A 24,003-nucleotide genomic window follows, 5' to 3' on the forward strand; every position below is an offset into this window, starting at 1 on the left:
ATAACAGTATTAGGTTTGGAGCTTTTGGCTGCTACACAAACTAGGCTGGAAACCTCTGGCCCGATCCATGCAGAGCTCTGACACGATTTCCATTTTAAAATCGAAGATTTTAGATGTGGCCCTTTTATCTGGGCCACGTGCATGGCTCAGGCTACGCAAATGCAGAAGCTGCTTGCACAAGATTCACAAAACACTTCAGAGTTTTTACAGCTCCTCAGCGGCAGCATCATTCTTGGTGCCAAGGCTGTTCTACAAAGGCATCGTAGGACCAGCAGCCTCCCATTGTAGGTCCTGATGAATACTTAAAGAAGCACCATTCACCCTGAAACCTGACATCTCAGACAAATGGTTTTGAGTTCCCCCATACAGCGAAACTTCTGAACATAACAGATCGTGTTGCACAAAAACAGGGACAGCGGCTCTGCGTGTCTCAGCTTACAAGCATCTCAGGACACGACTTGAACTGGCGTCACCTTCTCCTACGAATTCCTGGAAAAAACCATTCTTTGAAAATTAGTTAAGGTCCAGAGCAGTTTTGCAGAACAAACAGCAGGTTATAGGCTTTCAGGAAACCATATCACTGCTCTCAGCACAAAACCAATCAGCAAAAAAGGTGATAATGTGGGAGCCTGTGAGAGTCTCACACAAAGACATTCTTTGTTGAGCGCTGTTTTCACTTATCAAACGCCAAATGTTATGTACTAAGCATATCTAGAACTTTATATATGAAACTGATAAATCCTCCATGAAGTACTAGCAAATATATTTACACAAGATAGGTGTTCACTGCCTAACTTCACAAATACCCGCGAAGTCAGAAACTTTTGATTTGGATTAAGTCTCACATTTTAAGGCATGTTTACACTGTAAATTTCATGTGAGAAAGCAGGGCTAACTTTGGTCATAATGTGTCTTTGGAGAGCTGAAATAGCTGCTTGAAGAGCTAGTGTAGAGAGAAAAAAAAAAATACAGCAGGTTTTAAGAGCGCTGACACATAACTGGCATATATATCAAGATAATTCAGTCCACATTCTAGATAAAACAAATATGGCCCTGGATGTTGTGTCCTAAAATGATCTCTTTAGAATAATATATTTATTCTTCTTCATCCTATTTTGGAAAAAATGCAGAAACCAACATGGTATGGCACGAGAAAACACTAAGTTGTAATGGCAAATCATCTACAACATCAGAGGTGCTGGCTGCCTAGACTAGGAGAGTAGTTTGTATTAGACTATTATTAGGTAATTAATATGTCTTTAAACAAAGCTTTGTTTACTTAAGTGCAACACTGTTACTAACACTCCCTGGTCCTGTTCAGTCCTCACCGGGAGTCCAGGCTCAGCTGCAATCAGGATTTTAAGCACCGCTGGCTTGAGTCTTACTTACGTTAATGCAAATGCACACTGCTGCAGCACCACAGGAGAGCCCCACTCCGCTGCTTTAACATGGCCTTTAGCAGGGGCAAGAATCAGACCCTGCTCTCTTTACTTTATCTACCCGTAAAAGTTGCATCGTCATAGACTGGGCCGCATCCACGCAAACTGGTTTCCCATTCCAACTGGGAACTGCTTTGGACTGAGCAGTCACAGCACCCAGGAGGCAGAGCGAAGCCCAAGCGGACACGTGCCGATCTCTTTGGGTTGCTCCTTTATCTGTCCTCCCCCAGCTGGATGCTCTCTGTCCTCATCAGCCTTCCGACTTATCTGCTGCCTCCCATTCCTCTGGGGTCAGGATAAGCAGATGTTACCTCCCTGTCCAAGTCCTGGCATCCAGCCCGGACCTGCCCTTTTCTGCTCACGCGACTCAGGAGACAGCAGACCTACCAAAAACTTTTTTTCCTAGGACTGCATCCCACACGCTGGTCACTATCACGGGTGTCCCCATGGCCTTCGCTGCTCCCTAGGGAGAGCCAAAGGTCTTGGAAAGCCAGGGATGGGGAGGCAGGCAGGCCTGCAGACCCACAGCACAACACGAAGCGTGAAGGCAGCCTCAGAGGCAGGTGTCAAAAGAGAGAAACAGCGCCTTCGACAGCGCTCCTGCCTCCTGCCCTCCTTACGGAGCTCTCGACGGGATTTTCGCATGGAGACATCAGCACAGACCCACCCTTCACCTCAGCATGGCCAGTGGGTGAAGGGATGCAGAAGTGGTATGATCCAGTGACTCACCCCATGGAAACGCCGCGCCAGACTGTCCGCAGCACTCAGGTGTGCAGCAGCCAAAGGCTGCACCCCCAGAGCCCCACCTCCACTGCGAGTAGCCTACTGCCCCCCCAAAACTGGCAGGCAGCACTCTCCGGGAGACCCAGAGCTGTTAGTGCCACACACCATCCTCCTGACTTCAAGTGGACCTTCCTCCAGCTCTGTGGCAATGACCCCCAGGCTGCCTCTGCCCTCCTGTACCAGCACACACCTCCCTCGCATGTCCCTTTACACTTGATGAGTGGCAACTTCACCAGCAGGGGAGAAAATCATAAAGAAAAGCAAAGGAACACCTTGCCAAATAAACATATTCTAGTGAGAACCCAGCATTTCATAATTCGGCTCTTAAGTACATGACATGTTGCGATCAAGCAAGCAATCCATACAATTCGTTAGCACAAGTCTGTTATAAGAGCTAATTTTTCACAAGGCATTTCTTTACCAGTACAAATACCCAGAAAGGCATTTCTCTGTCATTGAAATCTTACAAAGGTGTTTCCTATCAGTAGAAGTATTTAAATAGCCTTTATTTTTAATAGGTACCAGTGTACAGATAAAGAGAATTGCCCCAATAAGCAAAGTCCAGGTAGGACACAGAGTTATTAACAAGACACCAATGCTGTTAACTCCCGACATGCCTAAAATTCCCTGCAAAGCCGCGTTAGGAGCATATCGGTCCTTGAACAAACGTGCAAGGGGGGTGGCCTAGAGAAAGGAGTCTAGCTTTGCACAGCAAGACTGGCTCCTCCCGGACCTCACAGCTACGCACAGCATCGGGAGGAACCTTTCTGGCAAAAAGCAATGGTGACACAGTGATGCCTTTCTCCAGCCCCGCTGAAAGGCAGCTCCCTTGCTATTTCACCACAGGGATGAGGTAGAGCACTAATGCGATCACTTGCTTGTTCCCAACCCCATACACTGCCCTGAAATTGCTCTTCATCAGCCCAATCGCCTCCACGCTGTATCCCCAACCAAAAAGCAGCTACTTGCCATGCACAGCTATGAGCCAGCCCTCCATTTCCCACAGAGGCACCCCATGCACCACGCAACCCCCCTGGCTGGTGTTAGGAAAGGAAAGATGGAGAAGGTAAAGTAGGACGTAACATCCCTGGAGTCTGACAAGACAGGAATGCAGAATTGGGGGATGGGGACTTGAGAAATGGAATATTTTTTTTTTTAAATATTGGTATTTGGAAATTGAACAAGTGCTCTCTGCATGTTACTCCCCTCATCGCACAGGTTTTAGACCAATGACTTGTGACAACCCTTGCCCAATACATTGCCCAGGAAAAAACTTGGATAACGCAGCTGATGAATACAGCAGGACATAACCTGCTGTTGTTAGAGGCCATGTTCCACTCCAGCGGTGGCCTGCGCTCAACAGCTGTGGGAGCCTCAAGGTCCATCATCCTCGGAGAGCTGAAGACGCCCTCCCTGCAGGGCACCACAGGGTGCCCCAGCAACTCCTAGGCACCCCCTCCGGCCTTGCACACCTGAGCTTTTCCTACTCCTCCACCCCAAACACGGGCTGGCGCCACATCACCGCAGGCCTCCAGATCTCCCTGCAGTTCCTGGCAAGCTGAGAAGTGTGGCTCTTTCTCCGGCTGCCTCAACCAGAGGAGCAAGAGCGGTACCCACCGCTAGCAAAAACCACTTGGGAACACACTGGTTTGCTTGGGAAAGCTAAGATGATGTCAAATAATTGTCAAATACACACGGGTAAGGAGCTGGTGCCTGTCAGTGGTGCAATAGTATCCCACACACACAACTGGAACATCAGGAAACCGGTACAGCCCTGCAGAAAAGCATGGGATACCCCATCCTGATTTTGTCTGAAGCAAGTTAGAACAAAACATCTCACTCCGAAGGAAAATCCCCGTCTGTAGACAAGCCACTTTTTAATAATAAGTGCTAAATGGACTATTCAAGCAGGTAATTAATGTTAATTAATATATGTCAGGCCATAAATTGGCTAAATGCACCTCATTTTCCAAGCTTAGTGTGTGGCAATGCTCAGGAAATTGTAACAGAAAAAGAACAGCCTAAGTTTGTAGAAGCACAAAAAAAAGAGCAAATAAAAGGTTAAGTATAATCTTTACTTAACTCATGGTGTGCTGAGCCAGCACTACCGAAAACTGTATGACTGTGCACATTACCTGAACACTTCGTTTTGCTCCTGAACCACTGTGCCACGCACGTACTTGTCAGCCCCAAGAAAAGCCACATCAAAAAAAACCCTGCGGCTCCTTGAGCGCTGTGTTATCAGGCAGGCCTTTATCGGGATGCTCCCTACGTGCTGCGGAACCTGGATGTGACTCCTGCCCTGGGACCTGGTGAGGCTCATGGCCCCTTTCCGGTGCCGACTTGGGAATTTTTTGTGCTGGAGGGAAAGGAACAGCAGCAGGAGGATGCTCGGAGCTCAACCCCCTCCAGAGAGAGTCTGCCTCGAAACGCAGAGGGCCTCGTGCCTTTGGAAGAAACTAATGCTGCCATTTTATAATCCTGCCCTTGGGCGCGTTTTCTGTGACGGAGATAGTAGCAAGGCTTTTAAAAAAGTGGGAGAGAAAACAAGAACATGCAAAGATTTTAGTCTAAGTAACAACTTGCATTAGGAAACACTTTCAGTTTCTCCCTTGGCAAGCCGCCACTACGCCAAGACCCACTGTAATTGCATTGCAAATAAGAAACAATCCTCACAAAAGATTTTCCATACTTCCACGCAAAATTACTGGCTGCCAAAATCTTGCAGGGCACCTTTAGGAGGCTGCCACCTAGAGAAATGCTTTGGCTGTTAATCCTCAGTCTTCCCTTACCTCCAAGGCAATCCATTCGGCCTCCCTTTGAACCCAGCGCACCCACCCGTAATTTTCTGGAGTGATTTCATGCTTGTTCTCCCCCATCCACCCAACACGAGCTGGCTGAAAACAGCCCGGACGCTGCAGGAAGGTGTGGGGGGGGGCTGCACATTCCCCCTCCCACCCCCCAACGCTGCCTGCCTTCTGCAAGGGACACCACTGACCCCAGGGTTCTACTTTGTCCACCTCAGCACAAAGAGCTTTCACAAAAACACCGGGCTAACCCTAATCGCTCGCCTTTCTAAATGCACCAGCACGTGCCCAGCCTCCCCTAATCTCCCAGGATTACAGCAAAGTGGTGTAGCACCACCAAAATGACCCGAATACAAAATGGCCTGGTGTGTAAGACACTGCTCGTGTTACCAGGACAAAACCAAGCAGAAGCAGGACGTTCCAGGGCAGCAGAGCCAGGACGTCCCTCCTCCCCAGCCTGATAAGTCTCAGACAGTGTTTGTTCAAGCCAATACAATACAGCGGATACAAAAGAGACTAAGGTGATTTAATTTTTAGTAGCATTAACCGTGTACTTTCAAACACACAGGTAAGTGCAGGAGCCAACCTCTTCACTCTCAAGCTTCCTATTTTAAATACACTTAAATATTGACTCGAATAACCTATTACAGACAACGCTGACATTGCATGACTGTTCTAGGTAACCTTCTGCCTCTAAAAAACTGAGGAACATCAATTCCAGTATTTGTCATGCAGGTCTACCTGACAGCGATACTCTCCGGCATCATTCACTGGAGGTTTCCCATTCACATCAAAAGTTAAGTTTCTCAGAGCCTGCGACTCTTTGCAGCTGATGACATTCACCAAGGCGATGTGTTTATATCTGCATTTAACAAGTCCTTCGGTGGAGGTTCTCCTCACTGTCTCACTGTGGATCAAACAATGTCAATGATTCCGGGAGAGCTACTCGGTGTCTCTCTCTCTCTCCTCTAATAGCTGTCGCCTGCATGCATGAGCTGGGGAAAAGCGAGATCTTTGATGTACATTACAGATATAAAATAATCATGTGCGCTAATATCTACATATGGTTTCTACTGGAAAGTTTAAAAAGTCATTTGTTACTTTGATACTAAAGTAGACTCCTCTCTGATGCAAAGAAGCTTGTTATCCAGTGGTTTTCACTCTGGGGCCGGAACCGCGCATCTCTCTACGTTGCTCAGCACGAAATTCACTTACAAATGCTACTGAGTATTTTGTGAAAGCACAACATAGTAAGGCTTTGATCAGGTAAGATGCTTAAGCAGTAAGTTTAAGCACACAAGTAATCCCAGTGAAGTCCCAAGGATCCATTCACGTGCTTAAACCCGTGCTCGCTTCGGTAGATCAAAACTTAAAATAATCAGGATACAGTGTGCAACACAAACCCTTCTGTACAGATGAACAAGGCAGCTCAAAATCAGAAAAAAAAAAGTGAGAATATAATAGAAGAATAATATTCATACTAGCAGTTAACTGAGAAACACAGTCTTTAAAAAAAAAAAGAAAAAAGAAAAAAGACAACAGAGAAAAAAAAGAAACTGATGCAAATTCCAGTTTTATGCTGTCGCTCCTGATAAAGACGCTGTATGCCACTTCGAGGAAGGAGACATAAGAAGAACAGAGAGTGGTGTTGCTTCCTTCCCACATCCTTTGCAAAAAGATGATAATAAAAGTCCGACACGTCTTGAGTATCAGCATCTGGCAAACAGATTTAGACATCTGTCTACATCGCTTGCAAATTTCTCAAGTCTTTTCAAGTCTCAATAATTAGAGAAGAGACTTGCGCGTTTGCTACACTGAAGGGACTGCAGCCCTTCGGTACATATCGGTTGATAAAACACGGTAAGGAATGATGAAATGTCCACATACAAAGTTTACAAAAATCTCCCCTTCAAAGTAAATATCCCAGCAGCTAGTATTTATCTTTCCAGAGGAAGATGAATGCAACAGGTGTAAAACAAATAGGCTTCTGATACAAAAAACAAATCAAAGCAAATCAGCTGCATTTAAATTTGGGAACTGCTGGTATCTGCGTATAAGGGACCGGATTCATCGTCTTGCCATACCGCTCAACGAAGAGGAAAATAGTCCCCCTAGTGTACTCTACATGTAGAAAAGACTGTTTCAGAAGATAGTGCTGCAAGAAATTACAAAATAACATTATAGGAAGAGATATGGAAGTACTTAAGCTATAGTGAAACCGGGCACCTCTACTATATACACGGCCACAAAGGTGTTTCAGTTTTCTATGTCAAGATTATTGAGGGAAGTGAGTGACTGCATCCTAAATATTTTTTGGGGAAAATTTGGTTTTTAAGTCAGCACAGTATTTTTGTGACTGCAGGACATCGACAGGGTAAAGGATACCCGAATTTGGAGAGACGGGTTGATCTGGTCATTGGGGAGCTCCGTGGAAGTACCTGCAACAGCCGCCTGGCACAGAGCACGTCACGAGGGTGAAACCAGCTCACCCTCAGACCCTTTCTCCCACCTCCAAGTGATGACAAATACAAATACCGACGCGCCATCAGGATCCAAGACAGTAAGCGGACATTGAAGCATGCACATAAGCCCCTCCCGGTGATTTGGAAGCATACGGGATCATATGAAACCAGGCTGCCCGTGGGACACAAGAGTGTCCGCAGCACGCCAGCTCTGCAGCCATGCACCGTACGCTACTGCCCTAGTTAGTTCTCAGGCAGTATTAGGTTAGTTAACATCCCACGGGGGGCCAGGGAGAGCGGGAAGCAGAGAAGATTGTTGGGGGCGGGGGGGGCCGGGGGTGTGTATTGGGCAAACCTTATCTGAATTAGCGGAAACGTAATATATGCCTTCCTAACCACATCTGAAACGTTCACTTCTGCCTTAATGCCCTAGGCAAAAAAAAACAAATGGGAAAAAAAAAAAGAAAGAAAAAGTGATAGTTGTAACTTTAATTTATAGCTCTTAAAATAATTGTTTTGAGGAGTATAATCCCAGCTATGTTTACGGATTATGGCATTCAGCACATGTCACTGGAAATGGTATTAATATTTCATATATAATAATACAAAAGATAATAAAACCAAGTTCTCTTCTTCCCTTTGTTTAAAATGACAATTTTCCCACTCAGTGCCAGCGCAGAACACTGTTAAATGGGCTTGCTGCCTTCAAAGACGAACTTAGCTGCGTAAAAATATTCTAAATTAAGATAAAAGCTTTCTGATACAGAAGTATCTTCTGTTCATTTAAAATCTCAGTGTAACTAGCAATCTGAAAAAAGTCTGATGTGAAAAGCTGACATTAGTTCCTGAAGAGTTGTATTCATTACCTGCGAGGGAAACAAAGATGATAATAACATATAATGTGTTTTAGCATCGGAAGACTAAGATGGAGTCTCTATTTAAAGAGTGTTGCCTCTGCACAAACTAATTTACTTTCCAGCCAAAGAAACTGAAATAGTCCTCTCCTGAGATAGTCGTCTCCTGAACGTATATGCATACATTAAAAGAAACTCTAGCCCTGCTAAGGAATTAAAAATTTGCAGTTTTGGCTGCCTGGCAAATTATTAGCTCCTGACCTCTCCTTTGCCCCTTTCAGAATGCCCCTGCCACCCACGCACAACTGCACCCGCCGTTAACGTGATCAAACACCTCACCCTAACTTCCAGAGACGGCTCCCAGTCATTAGAGAGGCAGATTTTCTGCTACCAGCATGCTTGCCTCTCCCGAGAAAGGTCATCTTAAAGGCTTGTGAGAAACTTCTGAACTAAATTATATCAGAGGAATCTCAAGGGATCCAAGTTTTTAACATTTTAATTAGCTCCAAGTACCAGTTAATGCTGCTCAGCAAAGGAATCAATATCAAATTAACAGTATAAATTGTCAGAAAAATTGTGACTGTATGAAGCATACTAATCAATGTGAGCACTTTGCGTTGTGGCCCAAATCCTGCTTCTGCTGGAAGCGAATGGGAGTTTTCCCACCAAATTCAGCCGAAACAGTATCAGCCCCATTGTTCGATAAGTCTTCCTTTGAATCGAGTATCGAGAATTTACTGAAAACTCGAAGTATCAGATAAAAAGGCTGGATTTGGCATAGCAGCTGTCATCTAAAGCCACTGCTTCTGCGTGAAACAAAACAACTTACGAAGGCACGGGCTGTCATCAGAAGACGTAACCCTTTATCACACTCCATGTCGCACTTGTAAAGTCAGATCAAAATTCAACACCTTAATACAGAGGTAAAAGCTGTAAAAAGGATCTGTGTTTTTTTAAGAGACTTGTCTTGAACCAGCTAAAATATAACACCGATAAAACTTTGTGTTTATATTTTCGCCAGCCTGAGACAAGTCTGTCAGTGAAATGCCTCCTCTACGGTGCTCCGTTTGGAAGGTAAAAAATCACACAGCTGCACTTCAATTCCTAGCAGCAAGCCCTAGTCAGGCACCAAAATAGGAGACAGGGCTGCTAATATGAAAACTGCCAGAAAGGTTTCATCCATACAGTATTTCCGACTGACTTGTATACTGTCAGTTATCCCCTGATCCGAAGCCAGAGAGATTCAAAGAGAAAATTTAATTGCTCTGTAACACAATAAAACTTCCCGGCAAATTCGCCTTCAGCCATCCATTCAAAAAAACTCAGTCTCAGATGCTGCCAGCATCGGCCCTCGGCAGCAACTGAACCGTTCTGGGATTTCCCTCTGCAAACAGTATCGACATGGAGCAGCACCTGCATTTCTGTAGAGCTGCAAGTATGTGACATTTCGGTGTCCGACAGACACTAATAGATGGACGTGGAAAACGAGGATTAAAAAGCAGTTCTGGAAATCACTACAAATGTGCTTTATGTGCAGCACCGGCTCCTGTAGGCCTTGTTAGACTCTGAGAGCAGAAACCCTGCCTGCCTGCAACGTGCTTTTGCCCGCGCTAAGTAAACAAGCCACAAAACCAGATTTATTTTGTTTTGTCACTTATTAAAACGGTAGTAATCTTAGCTGCTAACTGTCACAATGCTGGACAGAAAACACTCGGATATATGGGATTTATCAGTGGACGGTGCCCTAGTAGATTGGCACCACAGGAAGCGCAAACCAAGCGTTCCTGTGGCTGAGCAGCCAGTAACTCCACACTTTGATTAACTTTACGAAGAAATGTCAAGACCCGAATTTCCCTCTATTGCCTTTGAGGAACGTGTGGGAAACCACAGGGGTATTTCTTGACACAGAGTCGTTCTGTATTTGAGCTTTGAGACTCAGACTGACCCCGCACAAAAGCAACTCTGCTTACTTCCAGTACGAGCTACACCAACGGTACCTACAACTTCAAAAAACAAAACAAAACCCCACCCTTAAAAATTATTTTTTCTTTTTTTTTTTTTTTCCTTCTTTTTCTTTCCCTGCTTATGTGTTCGTGCACCAGAGAAGCCAGCTCCACTCCAGCGTCTCCCCTCCTCCCGGAGTTCGGAGCCCTCCCCGCTTGCACACAGCAACAGGAAAGCGCCAAAACTTTTCTTACCCCCTCCCATAAAAAAAATATAAATAAATAAAATAAGCAAAGGCGACATCCCGACCCCCAGCGCGACCGGCGGCAGCGCCCGGCCGGCTGCCGTCGGGGAAAGCCGCCGGCACCCCCCACCCCCGTCCGCCACCGCCTCCCCCGGGGGCGGCCCGTCCGTCGGGGCGGCGCGGTGGGTCCGCCGGGACCCCCGCCTCACCTTCCATCCGGCCGAGCTGTTGCTGTCGCCCTTGTCCTTGAAGTAGGGGACGCAGCGGACCATCCAGTCGTAGATCTGGGAGAGGGTGAGGCGCTTCTCCGGGGAGCTCTCGATGGCGCGGGTGATCAGGTCGGCGTACGAGAGGTTGCCCCACGCGTTGCGCCGCGACGAACACTTCCTCGGCGCCGCCGCCGGGCCCCCGCTCAGCCCCCCGCCGCCCGCCGCCGCCGTTCCCCCCGGCGACAGGCTCGGCCCCTCCGGGCCGCCTCCGGGCAGCGGGGCCAGCAGCCGCGCCGACTCCTCCGGGACGGCGGTGGTGGCCGCCGCCGCCGCCGCTTCTCCCCCCGCGGGGGCCGCGCTGCCGACGGCCATGGCCGAGCCGCCCCCCTCCTCCTCGTCGTCCTCCTCCTCGGGGATCATGGAGGCGGCGTCGGCGGGCGGCTCGCCGGCGGGCTTGGCGGGGCTGGCCTGCAGCTCGGGCCTCTGCAGGGGCCAGGTGCAGGAGCGAGGGCGGCTCTGCGGCTCGAACTCGGGGTCCAGCTCCACGTCCAGGGGGGAGAGCGGGGCGGGGGGCGACGCCTCTGCCATCTTGGCCTCCCCCGCGGGCGGCTGCGGCGGCGGGGCGCTGCGACGGGGCGGGCGGCCGACCGACCCCGCTCCTCCTCCGCCGCCTCCTCGGTGCCGACGGGAGCTTTAGCAGGCGGGGGGCCGGCGGGCGGGCATGCCGCTCTCCGCTACGGGCTCGCTGGCCAAGCTCTCCCGCTGCACCCCGAGCCCCGCTCGCCGCTGGCGATGCGCACGCCGGAGCGGGGGGAGGGGGGGGGGTTGGGGGGAGAAGGGGAGGGAGAGAGGGAGGGAAGGAAGGGAAAAAAAAAAAAAAATCAGATTAGGAGCCGGAGCGGCAGCGCGGTGCCGGGCGGTGCCGGGGGTGCCCGCGGCGCTGCCCTCCGCGCCGGCGGAGCGGCGTCCGCTCCCGCGGTGCGTGTGCGCGTTTGTTTATGTTTCACTCCATGCGGATGCAGAAGTCGCTCCAGCGGGAACCGCGCTGTATCCAGCCGGGAGAGGACACCCTCCCCCCCTTCCCCGGCGAGCGAGCTCCTCGTCGGTTCCGCAGATACCTTCCCTTTTAGGGGGGGGTTGGTCCTTTGCCCCCTCCCTCGGCAGGAGGGCAGGGAGAGGGGTCCTTCAGATTACGCCGAAGACTTTTTCTTTTTTCCTCCTTCAAAACGCCCTAAAGGCAGCCGAAGTCTTAGCATACATCCAACTGCATACTAGCGCAAGCCTGTCACTTTGCGATGCCCCCCCGAGCCACACGCGAGCAGCCCCCCTAAAATCTCACAGCCGACGGAGCCGGGGGCAGGAGAAGGCCACCCCGGGGGCTAGTCATTTAAAATAAAAAAAAATTAAAAAAAATTTAAAAATCCTCCTCCTCGCAGGGAAAAAGCAAACACAACGGGAACAAATCAAATCGCCAGTCTTCCAACAGGTCCAGAAGCTTTAAGCCCTCCCTAGGGCTGCCAAAGAGAATAGGTTTTGTTCCAGCATCAACACCACATTCATAACCTCCTTGCTCCTGCTGCTGCCATCTTGACAGTTTTTTTTCCCCCTTCACTCAAGTCATTTAAAAAGCGCAGGCAGAAGAGGCAGGGAGAGCCACATCGGGAGGGGAGGCAGGCGGGGAGGGGGGGGAAAGAATCAACAGCCACCTCCACGCCGGCAGAAATCGAGATCCGAATATCACGGGAGGAAGAAGCAGCGCTGCTGCATGGTTCCTGCTCCTGCGCCTTCAGCTCCGAGGAGCCTTCCCTTTAAAGGCGAAGGAAGGGAAAGCGGCGATCCCCCCGCTCCCTCTGCGAGCAGCCGGCCAGAGGCGAGCGATCCGCCCGCCGCAGCCCGCCCGAGCAGCCTGTCACCCTGCTCGCCGCCGACTTCCACATCCCTCCCTCCTCCTCCTAACAACCACCGGCAGCAACACAAAGTTATAGACACACGCAGGGAGCCTCAACCTAACTGCACGGCACGGCACGGCCCGCCCACGGGCGGAGGACGGGCGGGCGGCGCCGCGCAGGGGCCGCCCCGACGGGGCGGGAGCGCCGGGACGGGCCGGGGCGGGGGGAACCGGCAGGGCTGGAGAGGTGGTTGACACCCGGCGGGGACACGGCCAGCCTGCTCGCCATCCCCGAGCTCCGCAGCGGCACCGGGGCCTGGCTTGGGTTTCACAAAGCCTACGGTGACTCTTTCCAAGGGTTTACTAAACTTTAAACGGCAGGAACAGACAGGTACCGTCTCGTTTTTCCCCACTTCTTCACTTTTCCAGGCCCTCCGGATCGGGAGGCAGCAGAGCTGCAGCACTGGCTGCCCGTACTTCGCCATAAAACCAGCTCCGGCTGCCAGTCGTGGTGGAGGAATTGCGCGCTGTTTCTTTTCTGACTTGTTTCCACTGGTCATCAATTACTGGTGCACAAGTTATTCTGGTAAACTTTAAATTCAGAGTCCAGTTTAGCCATTTCTTGAAAACGTTCATTCCGCCTGCGGGTGATACGGGAGCATGTTCAGCCACGTCCACATGTGAATGTAATCCCACTGCCCGGCCTCATCCGAGGCCGTGCCCTGGCAGAAAGCCCTCCGAAGTAGCTCACTTGAAGACGTAGTTAATTATGGGTTTCATAAAGGGGTGACCCACAAAGCCAAGGAACATACAGCTATTAATATAGCTGTAGTTAGAAATACATTACATAGCAATGTATATGTATCAGTTCTCACCTAGCTTTGCATCGACCTAAACTAGGGACTAGATTTAGCACAAAAATAGTGTCGTCTCCGATACCAGATACAGACAACCGCATGCACTGAGAAGTAGGTGTGCTTCTGAAGCATCGCTAGGTAGAATTAGCAGTCAAATTAAATAATTCCTGATTTATTTAGCATTATAGACAAGCAATGAGATTTGAAAACCATGCGGTTTGATTAGAAAACGGCAAAGCCCTGATCCTACATGCCCTACACGTCCAGCTAAGTAAGGGCTAAGGCCCTCAGGGTCTAGTTAGGTTCTGAATTCAAGTGGCACTCAAGTTAGGAATAGTTCGGCATAATTTTATTACAAGGGACAAGCATTTCAGCACACATACAATTAATCCCTGGTTATCTAAATATAGTAGGAGACACTGAATTAATCAGAATGAATGCAGGTTCGAGTAATGGAAATAATTTTCACTGCAGCTCCATTTTGGGTCACGACGTTGCGTGCCCTGCTGTGGCTTTTGTTGTAACGTGGCCCCTTATGGGAATGCAAGGCAGCTCAAAAGGACACCAGCTCCTCTGCAGTTGTGATACTGGCATTCATGTGCACGACTTAGCGGTCAGTAGGGGAGGAGAACCGCAGTAGCACTGAAGAGCCAAGATCAGACAAGGTGAGAAGAGGCTTAGTCCAACGCCACGTCTCCGAGGAGCCTCTACTCGTGGCTTCCAGGAGCCTCTACTTGTGGCTTCCAGCAGTTAGCCAGCGAAGGCCGGCTGCGAAGCTGCGACTGACGCTCAGTCCTTTCCCAAAACCTGCTACTGCTTGGCGCTGATTTTGACCAGTGCAGAAACCTCCCTGCGGAGCGCTTCCTTAGGTCCCGAGGTTCCAGGGAAGCGTAGCACTTTGACCTTGGGCTGGATTGCAAGCTGCAAATCTAGTCCTAAATGATACTATCGTCTTCATTTATTTATTTAATTGGTATTGCATTGCTGTAGAGGCATTGCCATTAGGTCTCATTGTACTGGGTGAAGGCCCTGCACGTGGTAAGAAATGCTCCACTCCCTGGCAGAATTGCAGCCTAAGTAAGGCAGGCCAGGGCGGGAGAAAGGAAATAAGTAAGTAGTAACCCTATTAAAGAGATGATGGACTGAGGCACCGAGCAATTACATGACTGTGCTGAGGTCATACAGGAAGCCCGTGTCAGAAGTGAGAAATAAAACTGGATCTCCTGAGTGCCAGCCCTGGGCCTTTTTGGCAAGATTATCTGCCCTCTTCAGAATTCACTGGTCTATTGGCCGTACAGCCTTTATCACTTAAGTCACGGTACCAGCTAGTTCTTCACAGCTCCACACAGCACGTGTGTGCTTGTGATACTGCAGTTTAGAGGCAAAATTAAAACCGCAGTATAATTGTTCCTACACATTTTACTTACTGAACGTGGATGCACAAAACGGAAAGACAGAGGAACCCTTCTTATCGCCATTCCGTGGCTGGGCCCACAGAAACACGTATGAAAACTGATCAAAATTGAATCTAAAGCCTGCATGATTTCCAGTCTCTTCCTTTAAGTACTTCAACGCCCCAAGGGTGGGATTTTCAAAAAGGCTCCGTTTATGGGAGTTTTATCGCTGACTTCAACAGGAATAAAGTTAGGCCAGCCCTGAGGCCATTTGAAAGCCTCACTCACTCGGTGTGCCTACTTAGACTGCAAGTGTTTCAGGGCCGTACTGCGTCTTCCTCTGCATCACCTTTTATCTACTATCCCCACTCAAGTTGATATCGAGAAGCTGTGTACCTGTCATGGTACCTGGTTATATGGATCTGGCGGGGTCACAGTTACTTTCCAGCTCCCAATCATCCCTGTGGGTGACCTTGGCCATACATGGACCACACAAGACCCATGAGACGCGGGGCCTGTGGCATACTGCTTCGGGGAAAGTAATGTTCGTATGACAACACTCCGGGTGAGAATCCTCATACGAGATTTTTGCGTTGAAATTAACTCTTTTAAGCTTCTAGTGTTCCACTACCACAGGCTGTCCTCAGCTCAGGTTTTATTCTCGTTCTTCCATTTTGTCGATTCAGAGCGTCAGCTTCCCATAAGACAGGAGTGCACCCGTTCATGGTGGTAACCCAGATAGGATCGCTCCTTCATTCTGCCATAACCCACATTCTCCTGGGCTGGCAGCTGGAGAAGCACAGGTCACATTTCTGGCTTTACCTCTCTTACACAAATATCTTACTGGCTGAAGCTAAAGTTGCAATGGGGGGTGGGGGAGCTGAAACTTCTCCTCGTCATTACATCGTTAGAGAAATCTGTAAAGTGTACTGCCGCTCAATAAAACAATGTTATATTGCAGTTACATTAAACAACGGCTGCATTGTCTACATGGACTTCACACAACAGACACCTGCAGCCTGGTCTGCCAGAGGTTTGTGTCCACAGCAATAACCCTGCCTACCCCTCCCATCCACCCCGTGAGAGAGCGGCTCCCTCAGTGTATTTTTTGTTCTTCCCACAGTTCCCTACTATGTCCTTTGAACACAGACTGGGTAAAGGGCAGTAGGTTTTGTGTCCGATTCAGAGCAACCCATGTGCTGATCAGAAAAAAACGTCATCCATAAGCCAGCCAACTTCCTACTTTGAGACTTTAACCTTTCTGCCCAATTTGGCTAAAACTGGCTAATGGGTTCCACAGTTACTAAGGGGAGATTGGCTGACTGGCAGATTGACGCAGAGCATGGGTCCAAATTGTGCCACGGAGATATGAAGGGTTTGCCAAAGACGGCTACAGAGTTCTGACTATAAAATTTTCCTCAAAGTGATGAACAGCAATTTAAAGATCAATTGAAGTTGGACTTCAGCCGGTAAACTGGGTGACTGGCCGCTGTAAGGAAGGAGAGGGGAAGGAAGAGAAGTGCTGTAGCAGAAGGAAACGGTGACATTACTACTGTGGAGAGAAGAACTCTTTGCTCAATTGATCCTGACAAGTTGGGGACCAAATTCTAAGGCTGGAAGCATTCAGCTCCATATACACCTAAACTTGAGCACTGAGGAGTTCTTGACCTGTTTTTGTACTATGTGGAGTACGGTGACTATGGCATCCACACTAAAAAAAAAGATCACCTTTCTGGAAGAAACAACGTTTACAATGAAACCTCAAAAAACCTGGTTAAAGTAAGGAACTGTGAAGCTGAGCAAGTGGGAAAATTCAACCCTGTAGCTTCAAATTGTTATTAAAGCAGCCTCACGTCCGCATTGCCAAGGCCCACCGAAAAGCTGCGCCTTCTAGGCCAAGAAAGCCTTTCAGTTTCTCACAGATAGAAGTGGCAGGTTTCTAACAGTGTTTTGTACATTTAATAACAGCCACAAATAGCAGCGCATAGCGGCGTTGCCAGCTCTCTCAGCTTTATTTATGAGTCCTGCAATACTGGTGTTTTCCTGAAATCCCTGTTCTTAAAGTCCCATTAAAGGAGCATCTCAGCATCCATTTTAAACCAATAGCCAAGTTCCTGATGTACCATGGACATGACCCAAGTATACTTTCAAGGCCAGGAAGAAAGTAGGGGGAAAAAAAAACCCCACCTAATTGCCTATTTTAAAACCTTTTTAAACCTGATTTTTAAGCTGACATTACACTACTCAAAAGCTTGCATCATAATTTTGAATACTTGGGAGTACATGCAATTACTGAGTTTATATCATTAGGGTGAAATGAGTCAAACTGCTAAGATCCGGCAAGAAACTCCACCTTTTCTTTTTTTTTTTTAATTTAACTTAGATGATATGACAGGATTTAATCTTCGCAGCAGCAGTTTCTGTTAATGATTCAAGGAGACATTTAATCACCTCTCCTTGCCTCCTGCCCCATCAGGACACCCCCACGGACCTCTCCAATACCTGTGCAGACAGACAGGCACACAGCTCTCCCGCTTGGCTCGGGCTGGTCCGGGCGGCCAAATGCCGTTCTGCCCCGCCACTGACTCGTTGTGCAACCCGGGGCATGTCACTTAACCCGTCCCGGTTACCTCACAGGGGCTTAATCATACCCGCTTGTCGCTTAATTACTCCATTATTATAGTTTAACACCTTCCTTTGCCCACACACCGGGGGGCACCGGCCCTGCCCGAGGGCGCGCGGCGGGTTACCTCAGCGGGGGCGGGGGGGTGTTGAACCGGAGGTTGGGAGAGCCGCCCCTCAGGCGCCGCGATCCCAACGGACGCGGCGCCTGCCACTCGCAGGGCCGCCTGGCGAGCCGGAGCGACTGGGGGGGGGGGGGGGCGGGGGCGTCACCGACACCCTCCGTCCCGCCGGCGGCACGCCGAGGGGAAGAGAGGGCACAGGCCGCGGCCGCCCGCCCCGCCAAGGCCTCCGCCCGCCCGCCCACGGCCCGCCCATGGCCCGCCCCTTCCCTGATGCCCCGCCCCCTCGCCACCGCCCCGCCCGCACCAAGCTAGGCTGCGCCGTGCAAACAGATGATGTCATGCTCTAGAGCCGCGCGTGACCGCCGGGGCCCGCCCCCGTCGGCCATTGGCCGGCCTCCGTCGCCCGTCAGGGCAACGGCGCTTCCCATTGGTCAGCGCCTCCGCCCCGCCACCTCCCCCTGGAAAATAATAAACAATCGAGTAAAATGCGGCGCGGGGAGGGGGCGCGAGGCGGGGGGGGGGTGGGGAAAGGAGGTCCCGGTCCCGGTCCCGGTCCCGGTCCCGGTCCCGGTCCCGGTCCCGGTCCCGGTCCCGGTCCCGGTCCCGGTCCCGGTCCCGGTCCCGGTCCCGGTCCCGGTCCCGGGGTGAGCGCCGGTCGCCAGGCCCTGGCTGGCGGGAAGGCGGGGGCTGGTGCGCGGGCGGGGGGGACTCCGGTAAGGGCCCCTGCAAGGCCTGCCCGGGCCCCGTCGCATGAAGCCGCCCCTTCGTTCAGCCCGCGTGAGCTGCGGGCACCGCCTGCCGCGGCGCCGGGAGAAAAAGCCTTTCCTGAAGGTACCGTGACACCCGCACTAGAAGTGGAGGGTCAGGTGAAGGGGTCCCTCGGTTTCCTGGTTCCCCTTATCTCAATGTGAAGTCGAAGCCCCCCTCTGGGGGTGGTGACTCGCAGCCCTGCGTGAGGGAAAGGGACTGGGTACCTGTCTGGCAGTGGGGCCCGGTGTGGTCAGTACCCAGAGGTAGGGCACCCCTGGGGAGACCTGAAAGCTGCACCTCTGAAACGGTGGTGTTGCTGCTTGCCCGCATTGGGACAAAAAAAAAATGTCCTTGAGGTGGCCGTCCTGACTACGTGGAGCTGTGCAGGGATGTAGCCTCAGTCTTTGCTTCGTTAGAGCTGCGCTTGTACATCACGGCCTTAAAATAACTGCCTTTCACAGTCCTGCTTCCCTCTACCTGCAGAGACAAGGCACGCTGGTACAGCTGCGGCTTTAATTGGGGATCGGGTGAAGAGAGCGGGTGGCTGCAGGAAAGGGTTTCCCTTTGCTAGGGCTGGCAGCCTGGCCTCGCCTTCTGAGAGCAGGTGCCTATGTACAGCCTATTTCAGTTCCTTCAAAGAATTAATTATTCTCTCCTGTATGTGGCCCCTGGAGGATGAAGTCCAAGCACCTCCCTCCCTCCGTCGTTCTGTCTCTGCAGTGATCAGACCACTTGCTTAGGAGCTGGAGATGTGGCTCCTGGTCCTTTTCCCAGAACTTTGTGTTTTGTCCTCTGACAAAATGTTCGATGTATAGTACGTAGTGCAGACTTGGAAAAGGGGACTGAAATCCAAGGCTGTTCCACTCCCTTCCCCGTGGCAATGTTATTATTGCTAGGTCATGGCCTCTTCCTTGATTGCTCCCATGAATTCTGAATCCCCACCCTCTCCCCGAGGCAGCAGTACGGGTTCAACAGGCTGGTTGAAAATGGAGCATGTATTTGGCTAGCCTGTCTCTCTCCCAGTGGTGGGTAAGATACTCTTTGGAAAGGTCAGAGGAAGGCATTGGATCCCCATCGGGCAGAAGTGGGCGAGAAGTTGACCTTGGGTCTCCTGGCGTGGGGGGCACTGCAAGGCACATGGAGGGGTGAGGGAAGGAAGTTCCCCCTCAGGGAGTTGAGAAAGGGTTCAAAGGGGCTGGTGGAGTGTTAAGCAAAAGCAGTCAGCGGCTCAGCACATGGTGGGGAAGTTGATGATAAGCATTTGCAGCTGGTTCTCTCTCTTCCTCCCACCCGGGAGGAACCGGGTGGCTGCTGACTCAGGAGCTGCATCAAGTCAGAGGAATGAGACTGGGGGTCACGTTTCCCGAGTGCCTGGGACACGCTGCAGCGAGCTATGGCATAGCGACGGGCACCTCCTACCTGCTGTCCCGTCTTGGAAGAGCGATCAGAGCAGCGTGCTGTGAGGAGCTGGAGCCCGCTGGTATGTGGTGGATGTGGTCTGAGCGGGCTGCGCAGCTGGGGCTGTGGGTCTCGCCTTGCACCGAGACGTGTCTGAGCTCCAAATTCCAGTGCTGGGCCCAGGGATAAGAGAGGCACAGAGCTGCCCAATGTGGGGTGGTTCTGGGTGTGCCAAAAGCAGAATGTCCTGTATCTTGGGATGCTGACAGCCTAAAAATAGGACTCCAGAGCCTCCAGGATTAGACTTCGGTTGAGCTGTGGCTTTTGGGAGGGCAGTTCTGAACTTTAATACCTCAGTTCTGCCCCGGTCCTGCTTCTGGTATTAAAGGCCTTACATTCCTTGTGGCTCATGTGAATGTCACTTAAACGTGCTCGGGGCATGCAATTATAGCTAACTGCTCTGCAAACTCCTCCTGGAATCTGAAGAGTTGAATTCTTCCATTTGCGCACACCCTCGCCCACCTTGCAAAATCATTTCCTTCAGTTTAGCAAACGGCTGTGTTAAAGGTGTGCATCTCCAGTCACTCGCTGCTGTTTTACCTGTGGAGAGCCAATGACAGCGAGAGTGAGACCCAATTGTATTTTTTTTAATTATTTTCTGGGGGTATCATTTACGTGAGCACACATGATTGAATACACACTGAGAACCGATCTGCTGAAGAGCCTGCTGTTTCTAAATACAGTAGCTACCCTTCATAATAGGCATTAAATATATAAAGCTTAAAATATATCTAGGTAGAGGTATTATAAGCCTTGTTTTACCAAAATGGATTTTTTTTTTTCCTTGGAAGTAAATACGGAAAACTGGGGAGGAACTGTAGCTGAGGTCTGACAGATGTTCAAGTATGTGAAGCTTAAAGAGGAACGTATGCTATTCAGTTTGCTCACAGAGGCTTTGTGACCTGTGTCTTCGCAGTAATGATGACACAAGCTTTTTTGAATAAAAGGCAGAAATTAACTGCCTTGGCTAATTGTACCCTTGCTAGCTAGCTAACCAAGGACACCATTTGACTGTGAAAATTGTTGGTGCACCCAAATCTCTCAGCTGGGAAGAATATCTGGAGTGAGAGTGTTTCTGTATCTGTGGGTTAGAAGGGCTATTTAAAAATCTTCCTAATTGGAAAATTAAACGCTATTGCTTTAAAACAGTGGTGCACTGCCTTGAAAAATTAAGACCATATGGAATCATTTATTACTTTTCAATATGTATTCAATCTCTGGTGCAATTTTATGTACCCACTAATGCATAAAGTCTTTTGGAGCAGGAATAAAGCACCACAAAGCATGATTTAATGCTATAGGGTCACCAAATCTGTTTCAGATTACTGGATGTTTCAATCTGCTGAAAAGAAGGGGATGTCCCTGAACCAATGAAACAATGACTGGGGGAGCGGGGGAGAAAACCATAAATCTGAAACACTTTGGAAATATAGTGCACATATCAACAAAAACTTGTAAAGGATGCAGTGGGGTTTTGGTCATGTAAGAGATACAGTTATGAAAAAAATTATACTAAGTAACAGGAAAGTTAAAACAAAGTCAGTATTAATAGTATAATACTTGGTTGCAATTTAAGGTGTCTTAATGAATTATGTTTTCAAAGAATACAGGGCCACTTAAGCATGTGACTGTAAGAGAAAATAAGAGCAAGTAATCCATGAGTGCACAAAAGTGCTTTTGTTTATAGTTGTGCGGTCACTGGAAGTGCTATTCTTGTGCTTATTCACAAACACCTCTAGCTCTTTCTTCCAGAAATCCTATCCAAACATTTTTGTTCTGACTTTGTTAGAAGAGGACTTTGTGCTTCGACTCTTTTCATACAACTTCTACGAGGTTCAGTCTTACAGTGCTGTTCCTCGGGCAAGGGGCTGAGATGGCTCCAACGCCTTAGCTGCCTTTTTTTTTTTTCTTTTTTTTTTTTTGTGTGTGTGTGCTGAGTGACAAGCTGTGGGGCAATCTTTGCTCTCAGGGCCTGGGCATTTTCTTTTCACTGGTTCAGCAGGGACCAAGAAGAGGCCAAGGCTGACAAGTTAACTGTGCATGGTCCGTGCCACCTGGCAATGAGCTCTGTAGGCATGGGAGGCAATCTTTATGCCTTTATCATGAACCTGAGAGCAGTATAACCCTCTGGCTAGTTATACTTTAACAGAAAGCCCATTTTTCATCTTGCTGTGGTGATGTGCTTTCTTTTAAATGTCATCTGTAGAGTCTCCCAGTGAGTGGGAGCTTTAGTTTTGCTTTGTATTTCTTACAGCTACAAAAAATTTTCATATGAACCTGATCCACTAGGTTACTGAAAAAGAACCAGATTCTTTCTTAGAGGCATAAGCAAGTTAAAAAGAGTTTGCAGTAACTTTTACACTTCAATCAGACTATTTTGTCAGTATATATTTGTCATAGACAGTAGATTAATTGACTGGTTCTTTTATTAAGGTTGAAATCTTACATTTTTAGAGAAGTTATTAAGCAAGTAAATTAATCTTCAGCTTTCCTGTAACACTGAAGCTTGTTCATCACTGCTGTGCCTTCCATCATTCTTTAAACATTTGATAATTGATAGTAGTAATTTCAAATAAATTCAGATCTTTTGTTTAAAATATATAGAGTATGTGTACTTCTTTTGGATTGACACCTTAATTTGACCTCTCCCACCTGCTCAAATTCCAGCATCAAAATAAAATTCTTTAGGCAAAATGAAGCCAGTTGAATGAATGCATACTTAGGATTAAGACAAATACCATGAGAAGTAATTGCTGTCTGTGAATAACTTTTATCCAGATCCCATATCTTAGCCACTGGAAAATCTTAAATAAAACCCTCTTTAAAGTCCTTTAAAACTTTGCTGAGAGTAGTTGTCAGCTTAGGTATGTATTCCGACTTTAACTTGTAAGTATGACTATTACTTGCCCATAGATGGCAATAGCATTACACCGTTCAAGTAGCCCCCAGCCTATGAAATGAGGCCGTGGTGGTGGTGAATATTAACGTGGGGAAAGGAAAGAAAAAATATCTTGCCTTTTTTATTTTTGGCTGCAGCAGTGGTGATGGGGACTGTTCTACTTGCAAGAATCTTGGGACTAATCATGTGAGAAAAGATCCTGGAGTGATGAGGCAGCGTATTTCCCATGTCTGAGGTCAGGATTTGCTCTGTGAAGCTGACCTTTAAAAGAGCTTGAAAATGAGGAATGTGGCACCAGAGAGCAGAGCAGGAAGCATGAAATGATGTAAGATATGTTTCTTCTGCATATGAAACACTTTTTTTTTTTTTTTTTTTTTTAAAGCTCCAGGTTTGTGATTCAGCATTTTCTGCCACTGACAGAATATAAGAAAGGGGAAAATTCTGTGGAAAAGGAGAGTTCTTATTGTTCTATTAAAAAAGTCAAATAAAATATTAGCTATCAAGTATTTTTGTTCCCCTCTGAGATGGGGGAGGGGGTGTATCTTTTCCCCAAATCACTTTTCCCTCAACCTCCTGATCTGAGAACCCTGGAATGGTAGAAAAAGTGGTATTTAGGCTCAGCCTGGACACCTCATCTACCTATATCAGGTGTGAAGTGCCACCAGCTTTGTTGGCGTTGCATACCTGGGGTACTGCTGTTTCAACTCTGACAAGTGACAGCAGGACAGGTCTGCCGCGTGAAGGCTTCAGGATGCCAGTGCTGGCCGGATGTTTGATGCAGGACGAGCAGCTCAGGGACCCCGCCATGGCTAAAGCATCAGCCCAGGGGAGGTTGCCAGCCTGGTTTTGGTCCCAGTTGCATGGTGATGCAACACCTTAGACACAAGCCCTCCTCTCTGAGCTTATGCAAAAGTGCCTTTACTGCCTTTTGTTCCTTACTTCTTGCCTTTTCTTCCTGTGTCCTTTCTCTTGCTGAGACTCGTGAAGCTGCACTGAAAGGCCCAATTTGCCTGCCAGAGGCTCTGCTGTGATGGAAATTGTTAAAGAAGTTCTGAACCAGTAATATTCCATATTCCTTTACAGCTATCTTGCCTCTCTGGTGTCAGTGTGAGCCCTTAGACCACCACTGGGCAGGAAAAGGATGCCCCAGCCTGTTGCCACCTCTCTGATCTGAAACCCTGATGACCTGTCAGGAAGGGGGGTTTAGAAGGAGACAGCGAGGGAGTTGCTTCATCCTCCACCCTTCTCTGTCAGTAAAGGGGGTGGCA

The 24,003-nt window shown here is 49.0% G+C and overlaps 1 protein-coding gene and 1 long non-coding RNA gene across 3 annotated transcripts in view; one reads left to right on the plus strand and one right to left on the minus strand.

Annotated features, from left to right (window-relative positions):
• The window catches only part of FOXO3 (forkhead box O3), a 97,584-nt gene extending 84,853 nt beyond the window's left edge, over positions 1 to 12,731 (minus strand). Inside the window, exon 1 of one of the 2 annotated variants that reach the window (XM_074580992.1) lies at positions 10,743 to 12,731. In XM_074580992.1, coding sequence (XP_074437093.1) covers positions 10,743 to 11,330 — 588 coding nt within the window. In that variant the 5' untranslated portion in view covers positions 11,331 to 12,731. The remainder of the gene's footprint in view (positions 1 to 10,742) is intronic. The other variant, XM_074580991.1, reaches the window with a different exon arrangement.
• Positions 12,732 to 18,270: 5,539 nt separating this feature from the next.
• Positions 18,271 to 23,716, plus strand: LOC141741099 (uncharacterized). Its single transcript, XR_012586267.1, has 3 exons — positions 18,271 to 18,459; positions 19,699 to 19,858; positions 22,873 to 23,716. It is a non-coding gene; the product is annotated as an uncharacterized LOC141741099 (long non-coding RNA).
• Positions 23,717 to 24,003: the final 287 nt, after the last annotated feature.

The sequence above is a fragment of the Larus michahellis genome, chromosome 3 (genome assembly GCF_964199755.1).
Source record: "Larus michahellis chromosome 3, bLarMic1.1, whole genome shotgun sequence".
NCBI lineage: Eukaryota > Metazoa > Chordata > Aves > Charadriiformes > Laridae > Larus > Larus michahellis.